This window comes from Lynx rufus, unplaced genomic scaffold (genome assembly GCF_022079265.1).
Source record: "Lynx rufus isolate CCGP_SWC_20201006 ecotype Redwood Valley unplaced genomic scaffold, mLynRuf1.p SCAF_4, whole genome shotgun sequence".
Taxonomy (NCBI): Eukaryota; Metazoa; Chordata; class Mammalia; order Carnivora; family Felidae; genus Lynx; species Lynx rufus.
The window spans coordinates 10,182,488-10,198,947 of record NW_025814856.1 but is presented as its reverse complement, the minus strand read 5'-3'; the positions used below and the strand labels follow the sequence as shown (position 1 = coordinate 10,198,947).

At 42.1% G+C, this 16,460-nt stretch overlaps 2 protein-coding genes across 2 annotated transcripts; both read left to right on the top strand.

Moving 5' to 3' along the window:
- The first annotated feature begins 3,104 nt into the window (after positions 1–3,104).
- LOC124524608 (olfactory receptor 7C1-like) lies at positions 3,105–4,069 on the top strand. Its single transcript, XM_047096944.1, is given in 2 exon segments — positions 3,105–3,405; positions 3,408–4,069. Coding segments are annotated over 2 exon segments (963 nt in total).
- A 10,520-nt stretch (positions 4,070–14,589) lies between these two features.
- Positions 14,590–15,597, top strand: LOC124524798 (olfactory receptor 7A17-like). The gene has a single exon (XM_047097200.1). It carries the CDS (start codon positions 14,590–14,592, stop codon positions 15,595–15,597), a length of 1,008 nt encoding a protein of 335 aa, XP_046953156.1.
- The last annotated feature ends 863 nt before the right edge of the window (positions 15,598–16,460 follow it).

The following is a 16,460-nucleotide window of genomic DNA, read 5'->3' as shown; positions in this document are numbered from 1 at the left end:
TATGACTGCCTCCAAATAGAGTCAGGTTCCAACAACAGGAAAGAAGAGAATAGATGTGTTACATAGGCAATCTCTGGCACAATGATTAATTACAAGATTCATATTATCCATAACATTAAAATAAAATTGTTGATAGAACCTGACCCTTCTTGATACTAAGGTAAAAAGACAGTGATCTCCCCAATTCTCATGAAAGTCACACTGTGTGATGGAAAGAGCAATGTCTCCAGCCAATTCAGGTTCTTGAAATGTTTCTGAATATAGGCTAGAAGCATCACACATGGTAATAGCCACACTGTAGGATAGGTGAGGCAGGAACATTGTTATCATGGCTCAAGTATTTCGTCCCTCACACTTGAAATGATTTCCAGTTTTTGGGTCCTCCCTCAGTGGATCAACAGAAGAGACATGGCGATGCTCTTGGGGTTGTCTTAGGTGATGTAGGGCACAGTCAGGGGGATATCCCCATATCGCTGAAGGAAGGTAGCAGAATTTCAATGGGCCTCAAAACAATAGATATCTCATTCCTTCTGAGTGTGGAGAATCTCCAACTCAGGGACTCTGGGATGATTTCTTTGGCCATCTTTCAGAGTGGAGGCCAAAGCTGAGGAAAGAAGTGCTCCTTCTAAGATAAAGAACCCCTGTGCTTATGGATTCACCTAAGTAGTGAGGGAATTTAATGAGTAACCAACTAAACCATCAACTACTTTTTAAAATTCCTGGTAAAGTTGATGCTGACAATATTCCTCAGTATTTTCAGTGCTTTTATGAAGTGTTGGGCCTATGGAGTTCTCTGCTCCATCATTTTCTCTGACATCAATTATTTTGTAAGCTCTTTTTAAAGATTTTATTTATTTATCTATTTATGTATGTATGCATGTATTTATTTATTTAGAGAGACTGTGATTGGGGAAGGGGCAGGGGGAGAGAGACAGAATCCTAAGCAGGCTCAGCACCCAGGGTAGAACCCAATATGGGGCTCGAAATCAGGAACTGTGAGATCATACCTAAGCCGGAATCAAGAGAGTTAGATGCTTGGGGCTCCTGGGTGGCTCAGTCAGTTAAGCATCCGACTTCAGCTCAGGTCATTATCTCATGGCTTGTGGGTTCGAGCCCCACGTTGGGCTCTGTGCTGACAGCTCGGAGCCTGGAGCCTGCCTCGGATTCTGTGTCTCCCTTTCTCTCTCTGCCCCTCCCCTGTTTATGTGTTCATGTTCTGTCTCTCTCTCTCTCTCTCTCTCTCTCAAGAATAAATAAACATTAAAACAATTTTAAAAAGAGGGGCACCTGGGTGGCTCAGTCGGTTGAGCGTCCGACTTCGGCATAGGTCATGATCTCGAGCTCCGTGGGCTCGGGCCCCACATCGGGCTCTGTGCTGACAGCTCAGAGCCTGGAGCCTGTTTCAGATTCTGCGTCTCCCTCTCTCTCTGCCCCTCCCCTGTTCACGCTCTCTGTCTCAAAAATAAACATTAAAAAAATTTAAAAAAGAGTCAGATGCTTAACTGACTGAGCCACCCAAGCACCCCATTGTTTCAAATATTTTAATTAATTAATTTGTTTGCTTATTTATCTGGAGAGAGAATTTTGTAGGTTCTCCTTAAAGTGCATGTGTATATATGTATGCGGGGAATAAGCTTAGGAATTCCCTGGGCTTGCACGGATGGGTTAACAAGGCATCAAGAATTAGAAAGCCACAGGATGCTCACAACCAAGTTTGGGTAAACAAGATTAGGTACATAGGTATAGAGAGGGCTGGGCAGAGACCCCAGTATAGAGAGGGCGGGACAAAGTCCCCAGTACAGAACAAAGGTATATGAGGTAAACAAGATTAGGTATTCAGGGAGGAAGCGCCGCCCCTCCCCCCAACTTAGTACAATAGCAGAAAGCTGCTTTCCCAGGAAGGAAGGACCAAATTAGGTAAACAGGTAAGTAGGTCTATAGACCTCTGCAGGGTGAAGTTGCCCAGAGCAGAGCTAATTAACAAAAGAAAGGTGCCTTGTTGACCCTGAGGTAGCTTGTTCTGTCTTTCTTGTCCTCTAGGCCAAGTTTGGTAAACAGAGGTGGTGCCTCATGTCTGTTGTAAACAACCTTCCACCCAGCCTCCCGGGGCCAGGGTTTTGTTTTGTATTAACCCAAGCCCCTAACCCCACATATCTTCAAAACCCCCTTTCCCTCCTGTCCATGAGTTAATGTTCACAGTTTCGTTGTCTCTTTGTGCACGTCCATCACCATGTCTGTAAGCCTTCTGATCCTAGTAAAAACAGAGCAAGGACCCTTAATCAGGGCTCTTGTCTCCTCCCGGACATTAGCCATCTCTCCCATTTTAATCCTGCATCCCGCTTTCTTGCAAGACAAGAACTTTAGACCCACAGTCTACAACAAACATATGTATGTGTATAAACGCTCTGAATCTTAACCTTAAAAACAAAAAATACCTAAATGTAACATCAGCCTAATATGCGGTGCTTGTATACCTTTTATAGATATTTGCATTGAAAAACTAAATTCAGGCTTCATAAGCAGTGTTTGGAATAGTTAAGGCCAATGAATGAAACTATGGACTCCACACGGATGGCAGGAAAAAGCTCTATTAATTGGGCTCCAGTTTTTGCCTACATATTAAGTAAGGAGGCTTGACCCAAGATGTAGAAGAAAATAAAAGTGGGGAGATAAAAGTTGAAGGACCTGATGCCACAGAGGTTCTAGACCAACACTACGCAGTCATGAATGAACAGGTGAGACTCTGCGACCTTGTTGCAGTGTAGCTTCTGATTCGGTAAGAGTGAATGTGGCCTGGGACTCGGCATTCACATACGCTCTTGGGCAATGTTGATCCTGCTGATCCATGGGCCACACTTTGAGTAGCCAGGCGACGAAGGGGGACAGCTGCTTTGGAATGAGGATTACATTTCCAGCGAGTAGCGGTACAAAGGAAGGATGAAAGCATTTAAAACTCCCCAACTGAGGCAATGATATAAGGGGCAGTACTTTATTAATCCATTCACCTGAAATCGAAGGCAACCACATTTCTGTGCCATCAAAGTGATGGTAATTGAACGTTGATTTTTTTTTCCCCTCTCTTTCCTGGTAGTGGTTTCATCCACATGGAATCAGGAAATCAAACACGTGCTTCGGAATTTCTCCTCTTGGGATTTTCAGCAAAGTCAGATATTCAATTTGTGCTCTTTGGGCTGTTCTTGTCCATGTACTTGGTCACGGTCACTGGGAACCTGCTCATCATCCTGGCCATCTGCTCTGACTCCCTTCTCCACACCCCCATGTACTTCTTCCTTTCCAACCTGTCCTTGGCTGACATCTGTTTTACCTCCACTACTGTCCCGAAGATGCTCTGGAACATCCAGACTCAGAGCACAATCATAACATATGAAGGCTGCCTCAGCCAGATATTTTTTTCATTGTGTTTGGATGCCTGGACAACTTACTCCTGACCGCGATGGCCTATGACCGTTTTGTGGCCATCTGTCACCCCCTGCACTACTCAATCATCATGAACGGCCAGTTCTGTGGGCTGTTGGCATTGGGATCCTGGTGCCTCAGTATCATGGGCTCCCTGCTCGAGACCTTGACCCTTTTGAGGCTGTCCTTCTGCACGAACGTGGAAATCCCACACTTCTTTTGTGATCTTCCCGAAGTCCTGAAGCTTGCCTGTTCTGACACCTTCGTCAATACCGTGGTGGTGTATTCTGCAACTGGCATTCTGGCCGTGATTCCTTTCAACGGAATACTTTTGTCCTACTATCAAATTGTTTCCTCCATACTCAACATTTCCTCAGCTACTGGCAAGTACAAAGCCTTTTCCACGTGTGGGTCTCACCTCTCAGTGGTCTCCTTGTTCTATGGAACAGGTCTTGGGGTCTACCTCAGTTCTGCAGCGACTTCATCCTCTAGGACAAGTCTGGTGGCCTCAGTGATGTACACGATTGTCACGCCCATGCTGAACCCCTTCATCTACAGTCTGAGGAATAGGGACATGAAGGGGGCTCTAAGGAGATTCCTCAGCAGGGTGGTGCCTCTCAGCAGTGGGGTCTCCGGAGGAGTCTTATGGTAACTGGGTGCACAATATGGAGGCCCAGAAATCTGGCTTGTTTCATCAAATATCTTTATTTTTTCCCCAGTTGTACCTGTTTTAAAGCAGTACTTTCCTGGGGTCTTCCCTGCCCTCTCGATTTTTCTTCAGGCTATATCTTGAGTTCTCTTTTTCACTTTATAACCAGTCATTTTAACTTGGTGTGAACAGAACCTGATATTTTCTCAGTTATATTTGGTAATGGTTTGGATTTCTTTAAAAAAAATGAATCAAATCTCATGTATTTAATATCTATCCTCAGAGGGATGGGATGTGTGCCTATTTTGGAAATGTCCTGAAAACTCATTTACAGAGATGTTTTCTCAGGTCACATGAATAAAATGAACCCAAAATTTGATCCCCTCCACGTTTTTTTCCTGATCTACTTTCCTTCCGGTCCCATCAACGTTATTAAATTTCTCAACTTGTCCACTTTACAGATTTCTTGAGTTTCAGAACTGTCTCTTACCTATCTTTACAGTGCCTGGTATAGCTCTAATGACGGAGTTTTAAATCCAAACCCTACACTGAGGTTTATTAAGTTTTCCTTAATATTATAATTTCACTTCATTTGATTGTTACAAAGTTTAGCACATTTTCAAGTTTGTATATTTATTTGCATGTTTTCTTCCTATATTTTTGGTTTGCATCTTTAGACCATTTCTCAGGTATTTTTATTCTAATTGGGTTAAAATAATTTTTTATATGTCTACACTTTATGCTTTGTAATATCCAACATGTTCTAAATATTTTCCCTAGTTTTACACTTGTTTGTAAATTTTCTTTATTGTTGGACCTACAGATTTCAAGGCACTGGAATCCATTGATTATGTTCTCAGTTCTTTGCTTTTTCTTCCATCTGGTTTATGCTCAGAGGATTAACCTAATCTTTCTTCTAGATGTCCACTGCTATGTTTTTTCTACAAGTTCACTTTATTCATTTTGCTTTTCTACATGTTCACTCTCTTTATGCCAACAAACGGTTGTCATTAAGATAGAAATTTAATGTTATTTTGCTTCTAACTAATAACAAATTGTCCAAACACCTCTTATTTCAAAAGCCTTGCTTCCCTCATTGTTTTTTTTTATTCCACTTTTATAATATGCCAGATTTTATGGGTCGCCTGGGTGGCTCAGTAGGCTAAGCATCCGGCTTTGGCTCAGGTCATGATCTTGCGGTTCATGGGTTCGAGCCCCACGTTGGGCTCTGTGCTGACAGCTCAGAGCCTGGAGCCTCCTTCAGATTCTGTGTCTCCCCCCTCTCTTCCCCTTCCCCAGCTCACACTCTGTCTCTCTCTCAAAAATAAATAAACATTAAAAAATTATAATATGACATATTTTATTTTAGAGGATTTGTGTTTTCTTATTCTCCCGTCAATTTCACGGTTTGGTGAAATGGAAGTTTATTACAGGTTCTAATCAAGAACAGAGGCTATGTTGCCTTTCCAATATTGATTCTCCCCTTTTTCCTAGTAGCAGGATATTGATGGGGGTGGCAATATACTCAAAACATTAATAAAGGGGTCATCATGTGCTTTGGCTTACTGTTGCTGTTGTAACCAGCGATGGCAGACTTGGTGGCTTAAAAAGAACACAAAGGTATTAGCTTACAGTTCTGGAGATCAGAAGTCCAAAATGGGTCTCCCTGGGATAGAAATCAAGATGTCTTCACAGCTGCATTCCTTTCTAGAGATTCCAGGAGGATAACCCCCTTTCTTGCCTTCTCTAGCTTCTAGGGAACATCCTCCTCCCTTGTCCTATGGCTCCATCCTGTGTCTTCAATGCCAGCAGTGGCTGACTGAGTCTTTCCCTTCTCTCATTTCCTGGACCCTTAAGCTGCCTCCTTTTTCTCTTCATGGACCCTTGGGGTTACAAGGGCTTCATCCAGTTAGCCCCAGATAACCTCTATCTTAAGATCAAGTGATGAGCAAACTTAATTCCTTCTATAACTTTAATCCCTTTTCCCTTGTAACCTAACATTTTCACAGCTTCTGAGGATTGGGAAGCAGACATTTTTGGAAAGCCATCTATCTGCTGACCATACCATGTGACACAAGTGTGCCCAAACATATGTGAGCTGAAATCTGTTAGTGGAGCTTCTAGAAAACATGTATTTTCCCAATTAAAAAAACAGATCGTCAAAACGGTGAAATTGGAGTTTTCTCACATCTTTTCCCTAAGAAAAGACAGTAACTCATTGCTGAGAGTATCTTCATGGAAGTCCAGGGGCCTGATGAAGAAACTCAAGCCCAAAGTTGGAGCAAAAAAACACTCAATATTGAACGCATTGAGGAGAGTAAGAGGAACAATTATACTTTACCCACATAAGCTGTATCCCAAGGCAGCACGCTTAGTGCCCCAGGAGACCTCAGCCAGGGACTTCACCCAGGGATGAATGTAAGAGTGTGCCAGTGAGTGCCTGGGCCCCCAGTTGTGTCGGATGCTGCCATCTACACCCACTGCATTCCCAACCCACCCAAAAAACTGCCCCTGAAGCAGAATAATCCTGGACTCACTTCCTGTCCCAAGAGACTTTTATGGAGGGGCATGTCATCATCAACTTAGTCAATGTGGAACATAGAAGGTCACAGTAGCCCCTGTGGACTGAGCACCTTCTCTGTGCCAGGTAATTCCCTGTGAGATCTAAAAAATTACTAACTTCTCAGGGTGCCTGCATGGCTCAGTTGGTTAAGTGTCCGACTTTGGCTCAGGTTATGATCTCATGGTTTGTGGGTTAAAGCCCTGCATCAAGCTCTGTGGTGACAGCTCAGAGCCTAGAGCCTGCTTTGGATTCTGTGTCTCCCTCTGCCCTCCTCTACTCATGCTCTCTCTCTCTCTCAAAAATAAACATTAACTTTTTAAAAAAGATATTACTAACCAAAAGGATTCTCACACCAAATGCTTAGATGGAATTTCTCTAGTTTACAGATAAAGGAACAAAGGCTTGGAAGGTTCATTTCCTGTCATGAGGAAAAAGAGACACCTGCAAACTTGTGTATAAAGAAGCTGAACCACTGAGTCCCACATTTGACTGCCTAAGGTCAGACCTGAGGTAGGTAGGGGGGTTCTTATAGAAGAAAACCCCAAAATACTCACACTTGATTCTACCACTGGACCACAGTCTTAATATGCAAAGGTTGTCTACAGACCAAGATCGTCAAAGTAACAACAGGGAGCTAGTTACAAGGCAGAATTTCTGGGCCACCCTGGGCATGTCAAATTAGCAGGAGCACTTCCTAAGCTATGACAAACAAAACCTTCTCCAGGTATTTTCAAGGGTCCTTTGGAGGCAAAATCATCCCTGGCTGAGATCCACTGGTCTAGAGCAAGAGAACTCAGCATTCCAATAGAAGCACATCAGTTCATAATGGTCCAGTCCATAATTCTGGGGTAACCACTCAACCCTTCCAAGTCACATCTCTGCAAATGTGGAATGAGGCTCCTAACATTATGGCCCTCATAGAATGGCTTTTGAAAAAAATAAATGAGACAATACATATACAATTTCAAGCTCAGCCCATGATGCCTGAAAAGATCTTTTTTTAAATGTTTCAAGCTTTTTTTAAAAAAATGTTTATTTATTTTTGAGAGAGAGAGAGAGAGAGAGACAGAGCACAAGTAGGGAAGGGGAAGAGAGGAAGACCCAGAATCTGAAGCAGGCTCCAGGCTCTGAGCTGTCAGCACAGAGCCCAACATGGGGCTTGAACTCAGAAACGGTGAGCTCATGACCCGAGCTGAAGTCAAATGCTCAACTGACTGAGCCACCCAGGCACCCCTCAAGTTTTTATTTAAATTCTTGTTAGTTAACATGCAGTGTAATATTTGTTTTAGGAGTAGAATTTAATGACTCATCACTTACCTACAACACCCAGTGCTCATCACAACAAGTGTGCTCCTTAATCCCCATCACCCATTTAACCCCTCCCCTGCCCACCTCCTCCCCAGCAACCCCTAGTTTGTTCTCTATAGCTAAGAGTCTCTTATGGTTTACCTCCCTCTCTCTCTTTTCTTCCTTCCCCTATGTTCATCTGTTTCATTTCTTAAATTCCACGTGTGAATGAAATCATATGGTATTTGTCTTTCTCTGGCTTATTTTGCTTAGCACAATGCACTCATTGCAAATGGAAAGATTTCAGTCTTTTTTATGCCTGAGTAATAGTCCGTTGTATACGTAAACCACATCTTCTTTATCCATTCATCACTCAATTGGCATTTGGGCTCTCTCCATTATTTGGCTCTTGTAGATAATGCTGCTATAAACATTGTAGTGCATGTGCCCTTTTGAATCATTACTTTTCTATCCTTTGGGTAAATATCTAGTAGTACATTTGCTGGATTGTAGGATAGTCCTATTTTTAATTTTTTGAGGAACTCCCATACTGTTTTCCAGAGTGGCTGCACCAGTTTGCATTCCCACTTACAGTGTAAGAGGGTTCCCCTTTATGCACATGCTGGCCAACACCTGTTTTTTCCTGCATTGTTAAATTTAGCCATCCTGACAGGTGTGAGGTGATATCTCACTGTGGTTTTGATTTGTATTTCCCTAACGATGAGTGACATTGAGCATCTTTTCGTGTGTCTGTCAGCCATCTGCATGTCTTTGGAAAAGTGTCTGTTCATGTCTTCTGCCCAAATCTTCACTGGATTATTAATTTTTCAGTGTGGAGTTTGAGAAGTTCTTTATAGATTTTGGACACTAACCTTATATCAGATATGTCATTTGTAAATATCTTCTCCCATTCTGTAGGCAGCCTTTTAGTTTTGTTGATTGTTTCCTTTGCTGTGCAGAAGCTTTTTATCTTGAAGAGGTCCCAATAGTTCATATTTGCTGTTGTTTCCCTTGCCTCCAGGCATCATGTCTAATAAGAAGTTGCTGCAGGGGAGGCTGGGTGGCTCAGTCAGTTAAGCATCTGACCTCGGCTCAGGTCATGATCTCACAGCTTGTGAGTTCGAGCCCCTCATTGGGCTCTGTGCTGACAGCTCAGAGCCTGGAGTCTGCTTCAGATTCTGTGTCTCCCTCTCTCTCTGCCCCTCCTCTGCTTGTGCTCTCTCTCTCTCTCTCAAAAATAAATAAACATTAAAAAAAAAAAGAAGTTGCTGCAGCTGAGGGCAGAGAGATTGCTGCCTGTGTTCTCCACTAGGATTTTGATGGTCTCACATTGAGGTCTTTCACACATTTGGAATTTATTTTTGTGTTTGGTGTAAGAAAGTGGTCCAGTTTCATTCTGCATGTTGCTGTCCAATTTTTCAACACCATTGTTGAAGAGACTGTCTTTTTTCTATTGGATATTCTTTCCTACTCTGTCGAAGATTAGTTAATCATATAGTTGTGGGTCCATTTCTGGGATTTCTATTCTGTTCCATTAATCTATGTGTCTGTTTTTGTGCCAGTACATTACTATCCTGATGACTATGCTTTAAAATATCGCTTGAATTACCAAGTGTTTCATAAATGTCAACTTTTAACCTGTATTAAAGATACAAACTCTTAACTGATTTGTCAAAATAATTATGAAGCCAAGGATTGTTGTATCCATGACTGTATAGGAAAGGAACACACCTTTGCTTGTTGAAGAAGGAATAGGGATTTTTCTAGAGCTATCAGGAGCTGTGTTCCCACCACAAGTCATTGTTTTGGAGAACCAAGGGACATAGTCAAGACAAGTTCCTGAGTTTTAGATTTGGAAAAAAACCTTTCACTTAGGGCTGTGAAAACTTTCAATGTTAGAGCTCTGGAAGCCAGGAAAGTTCAAGGAAGGGTAATAAAAATTGGATATGCGTGATTCTAATCTGATCTCTTGGGAACAGAGAATCTACAGGAAAAAATTCCATTCTGTCCATATAAATTCCCCTAGGGAGATGTGCTCAGGGGTTGGAGTAATAATGGGAAATGTGTCTAATGAGCAGGTATAGGGAGCAGATACAGCAAACATAAGGAGCTGTAAATATCTCCTCAGTTGCAGCCCCTGACCTCCTGCTCCAACCTTAAGCTGGAGGACACATGGTTTTTGCATTTGGATTCCTAAGTCTGGCTTGGGGACCAATGCTTCACTCCTTCCTGCGGTCTGGGAACAGAGCTTTGGTTTCCATCATCAACCAATGGGGAGGAATTTGGACTTCCACATGGAAACCTTCCTCTCAGAGACCCCATCCAGGTGGGTCTCAGATCTCAGCAGGTACTTCAGGAAAGGTTCAGAGAGAATGGAAGCTGAAAGCTTTTACCTGAGGTCACCTGAGAGCCTAACCAGCCTAGTCTGGAGACAAACTGGTGTGGTGAATCCATTCATTTATAATCAATTTATTTAATATGTTTAAAAAAGAAATGTCTGGTGAACTTGGAGATGCAAGGACTATTGTCCACAATTAGGTGGTGGGAATAAAAGTCCAGTTGGACGAGACTAAAGAAGGAATGGGGATACTGACTCCCAGGAAAATGTGAACACTTCCAAGGAGTTTTGCAGTTAAAGGGAATATGAAAAAACACTATTAGGTATGGAGAGCATTGAAGTGCAGTGAGGGAATTTAAAAAATATTTTTAAGATGGGGTATATTGGAGCATATTCTGTATCCATTAGAAAGATCCAGACCAACGGAGGGAGCCACGATCTTGCATCTGCAGTTCTGAAGACATACATTTCACAGAATCTTCTCTCACATTAGGTATTCATTTAAAATTTTTATTTCAAAGACAAACAGGCATATGCTAGAGGGCTTTATTTTCCACTTATTTCATTACCTGGAGCCGGAAAATATTTTTGGGTTCGTTAGCCATTTACTTTCTCTGTCGTAACTTATTTGGGAAAGTTCTTTGCCTTGTATCCTGGGGTCTGACCATTCTTATTCCTGCTTTTGTTTGTTTGTTTGTTGTTCTTGCTGAATCATTTTCCTTTTGCTCTTTGATTGCATTCTTTCAATGAATAATTCTCCTCCTACAACCGATATTAAACTATATGCTAACCAACTAGAATGTAAATAAAAACATGAAGCAAACAAAAGAAATAATTGCAAAATTTTAAGCCAAGTTTGCTATTTGCTGTTTAATTCTTGTATGTATGTACAGATATATTTTCTGGGTGGTGTGAGAGTTTATAAACTTTGAGTGGTCAAGTCTATCAGTCATATTTTGTCTCCCACCCATTGCTTTTTATGTGCCTTGTAGTAATAAACTGCCTTTTGTATGTATCGCCACCTTCCCTCACAGCTGTGATTCCTCACTATCTTTTGTTTCTTGTGATTAGATCCGTTCTCAGAGCTAGCAATCATCCTTCTACCATCCTGTGGAAACATGAATTCCTCTTGCATTCAACTTATATCTTTCTCACAAGAATGTGTGACTCCACTTATGTTTATATAGGATGAAATTATAATTTTAGATAATGCTCCCTGCACTACTTTTAAATGAATGATGGTTATAAATTATATTTTCGTATCTGCTTTGGTTGTTGCCCATTCTATTTTGATATAGAGACCTGTGTTAATGCGATGAAATTATTGTTATTTTTAATCTTTTCTTGCAGAAGACAGTCTTTTAAAATTCAATTTCAATTAACAAGGTTGTTTTGAATCCACTATGTTTATCCTGGTTTTCTTGTTCCTGCTGTTCTTTTTATTTTATAAACTCCACTTTCTTTTTTTTAAATTAAATTAAATTAAATTAATTTAATTTAATTGTCAAGTTGGTTAACATACAGTGTGTACAATGTGCTCTTGATTTTGGGGGTAGATTCCCATGATTCATCGCTTACGTACAACACCTAGTGCTCCTCCCAACAAGTGCCTTCCTCAATGCCCATCACCCATTTTCCCCTCTACCCTGCCCTCCTACCTCCCCATCAACCTCAGTTTGTTCTCTGTATTTAAGAGTCTCTTATGGTTTGGCTTCCCTCCCTCTCAGTTTGTAACTATTTTTCCCCTTCCCTTCCCCCAAGGTCTTCTGTTAAGTTTCTCAAGTTCCACATACGAGTGAAAACATATGATACCTGTCTTTCTCTGACTGACTTATTTCACTTAGCATAATACCCTCCAGTTCCATTCACGTTGCTGCAAATGGCAGGATTTCATTCTTTCTCATTGCCAAGTAGGATTCCATTGTATGTATCTTCTTTATCCATTCATCAGTTGATGGACATTTGGGCTCTTTCCATAATTTGGCTGCTGTCGATAGTGCTGTCGATAGTGTAAACATTGGGGTACATGTGCCTGTATGAGCCAGGACTCCTGTATCCCTTGGATAAATTCCTAGTAGTGCTATTGCTGGTTCGAGGATGTGGCAAAATGGGAACACTTTTGCACTGTTGGTGGGAACGCAAACTGGTGCAGCCACTCTGGAAAACAGTGTGGAGATTCCTCAAAAAATAAATTCCATTTTCTAGGAGTGTGTTTCTATCTCAATGCACACCTTTATCAAATGGCAAAAATGAACAAAGGTGGTGAGGTCCTGCTCATTTGGATCTTACATTAAATGAAGAAAGTAGAGTGGGTGACATAAATGTGTGTGTGACATAATGTACTCAGGGATATACAGATGAAGAAAGGAAATAGGTTTTTGAGGCACGTACAGGATTTTATAGGGTAGACTGTAGGGATGCCTACACACGTTGGACAAAAATCAGAAACAGGAGGAGAGTTGCCCGATGACTTTGCCAAAAAAGAGATTAAAACCCAAAGCCCAGGAATTACAAAGGAATGTGAGGAAAGGGCCAGCTTCATTTGTTCCTGGGCCATATGAGAAAAGATTTGTTGCTATTCCAAGTTCAAAGAGCAAATATGTGTAGATTCCAAATTTGAAACCCAAGTTTCTGATTATACAAGTTTGGAATTATATATTTTTTAGAAAAAGTTTTTTTAAGCAAATAATCCTTGAAAATCTCCCATTTTTTTGTACTCTGTGCATTTCCTTTTGTGAATTGTTGGTGTCTTTCCTTGCTCGTTATTCTGGTGGGATGTCTTGATAACATGAAGACATTCATAATTTTTCTTTTGGATAAATTGTTTTTGCTGTTTTATTATTCTAGGCATCAAGGAGATGTGCCTGGGTTGGGGTGTCACCAGAACCAGGGACACCTTTCTCATCACCATCGCTAGGGGCCACCTGAGCTCATCAGATCTTTCTCCCCACTTTTCTTGCTTTCAGTTTTTGAATTTGATTTTTTAGTTTTCTTTAAACACTGGACATGAAATGATCTTATTAAAATGGAGACCCATGTTTACATGCTCATGGAATTTGGACACATTTTTACATCTTTAGAGGAAAGACAATCGGATGTTGACAGCCTGCCTTGTATCATTGTTTGTATAATATTGTGGCCATAGGTGAGAATAGCTATAGGAGGCTATAGCGTGTGTGTGTATGTGTGTGTATGTGTGTGAGTGTGTGTGTGTGTGTGTGTTCACATGCGACATAGTGGTTCTCAAGGAGAAGTCCTGAAACCCATAGCTCTAATACGTGACCCTTAAAATACAGGTGCCAGATTACTACTGACAATGAATATAAGAAGGGTGCCTATTTCTATTCAAAGATTCCTTGGAAACGAAATTAATAAAGTGCAAGGAACACCATGTGAAGGAGGGGTTCCTTGTGCCAGGAAGTGTCATCAGTGTCAGAGAGGCCACCTCATTCCTCAACATTCCCTGCCACCACCTCTCATCAGTCTTCCTCTCGCTCCTTCCCCCGGACACACTGGCTTTCTTTTGAGCCTGGGTCTTTAACACAATATGCAAACAACAAAAGGCAGGATGGTGAAGGGGAGTGGGAGACACTGGCTTCCGGTTGAGGAATTCCTTCCATGTTCAGGAAGGGGAGACTCAGAGGAGGTAAAGGCCCAGCGGAGGGAATACTGTCAGTGATGCTGTCACAGGCTGTGTAGTGACAGATGGCAACTCCATGCCTGGTGAGCAGGGCGTGACGTTGACACTTGTTGAATCACTGTGTGATGCCCCCCGAACTAACGTAACCTGGTGTGTCGACCACCATCATGCTTTAAAAAATTAATTTAGAAAAACCCACGTCTTTCCTCAGAGCCGTCGCACTCATAGTTCCCTCCGATGGGCACGCTCTTCCCCAGAGGACCTTGTGTCTCCTGTCTCTTCGAGGGCTCTGTTTACATGTGTGCCGGTGTGCCCGAACAACCAGGAAGAGCCATCCCTCCATCCACGCTTCCCTTTACACAGGCTTTGTTTTTCTTCACGGCACCTGTCACCTCCTGATATTTTATCTGGTCTCATTTGCTTATCCCCTTTCTCCATCACTGAACCCTCCAGGCTTTTGTTTCTAGACACTTATACACTTTGCGTGAAGGTTAGTCAGTGCTCAAGGTTATTCCTCAAACACATGACAGAATTTCTCATTAAAAGTAAAGAAAACATGAGCACTTGGGGAAAATGTTAAGTGTGGGAAGTGAATACCTATTCAGAGCTGGCATGGAGATGCTGAGAGGGGATAAGTTCCGTACAAAAATGATGGATATTCACTTTTGATGCAAAATAAGAATTGTAGCATTTCAATGATATTTGCAATGTTCATTATTGAGAAAATTAGTCATGTTATTTTTTTATTCCCTGGTAGTCACCTCCAGCACATGAAACCAGGAAATGATACACATATTTCAGAATTTTTTCTTCTGGGATTTTCAGAGGGTCTAGAACTGCAGCCCCTCATATTTGGGCTTTTCCTCTCCATGTACCTGATCACTGTGTTTGGGAACCTGCTCATCATCCTGGCCGTCAGCTCTGACTCCCACCTCCACACACCCATGTACTTCTTCCTGGCCAACCTGTCCTTTGTAGACATCTGCTTCACGTCCACCACTGTCCCAAAGATGCTTCTGAACATCCAGACCCAGAGCAAGGTCATAACCTATGCAGGCTGCATCACACAGATGTACTTTTTCCTACTCTTTGCTGGATTGGACAACTTTCTACTGTCTGTGATGGCTTATGACCGATTTGTGGCCATCTGTCACCCTTTGCACTACACGATCATCATGAAACCCATCTTCTGTGGACTGCTTGTTCTGGTGTCCTGGACGGTGAGCACCCTGAATTCATTATTACAAACCTTAATGATGTTGTGGCTGTCCTTCTGTACACAAGTAGAAATCCCCCACTTTTTTTGTGAAATCAATCAAGTGGCCCAACTTGCCTGTTCTGACATCTTTCTTAATGACATGGTGATGCATTTTGCAGCTGGATTGTTGGGTGGTGCTTCCCTAGCAGGGATCCTTTACTCTTATTCTAAGATAGTTTCCTCCATACGTGGGATCTCATCAGCTCAGGGCAAGTATAAAGCATTTTCCACCTGTGCATCTCACCTGTCAGTTGTCTCCTTATTTTACTGTACAGTCCTAGGAGTGTACCTCGGCTCTGCTGCTACCCAGAGCTCACGGTCAAGTGCCACAGCCTCGGTGATGTACACAGTGGTCACGCCCATGCTGAACCCCTTCATCTACAGCCTGAGGAACAGAGACATAAAGAGGGCTCTGAAAAGAATCGTTGGGGTTCCAGGGACGTAAGGGCCAATTGTCCTGGGGCTGAAGATGCGCCCATGATTGCAGGGCTCAGAGCCTCAGAGACAGGAACTGCTATCCCTTTATCAGACTGTGGAAGTAGAATCTGATCTTTCTTTTTCTTTCCTGGAATTTCCATTTGTTTGATTTCAACTTCTCTATACATTTAAGTAAATCATTTTATTAAGCTTCTGCTCTGTCTGATGTACAGTTTATCCTTTGTCCATTTTCATATGTTCCCAATGTTTTCCCCATCCTTGGGTCACAAAGGCCTAGAAATTTCTGTATCTTACAATGGGAAAGTTGGATTTGTTTTTCTTTTTCTTTTTCTTTTCAAGATTTTATTTAAATTCATGTTAGTTAACATATAGTGTAGTATTGGTTTCAGGAGTAGAACTTAGTGATTCATCATTTACATGCAACACCTACCACTCATTACAAGTGCCCTCCTTCATGCCCATCACACATTTAACCCATCCCCCCACTCACCACCCTCCAGCAACCCTCACTTTCTTCCCTATCATTAAGAGTCTCTTATGGTTTGCCTCCCTCTCGTTTCTATTTTATTTTTCAGAAGTTGGATTTCTTTTAAAATTTTTTTTTCAACGTTTTTATTTATTTTTGGGACAGAGAGAGACAGAGCATGAACGGGGGAGGGGCAGAGAGAGAGGGAGACACAGAATCGGAAACAGGCTCCAGGCTCTGAGCCATCAGCCCAGATGCTGACGCGGGGCTTGAACTCCCGGACCGTGAGATCGTGACCTGGCTGAAGTCGGACGCTTAACTGACTACGCCACCCAGGCGCCCCAGAAGTTGGATTTCTTAAAAATATTTTCATTTCAAATGACTTCTATCATGCCAAGTAGATT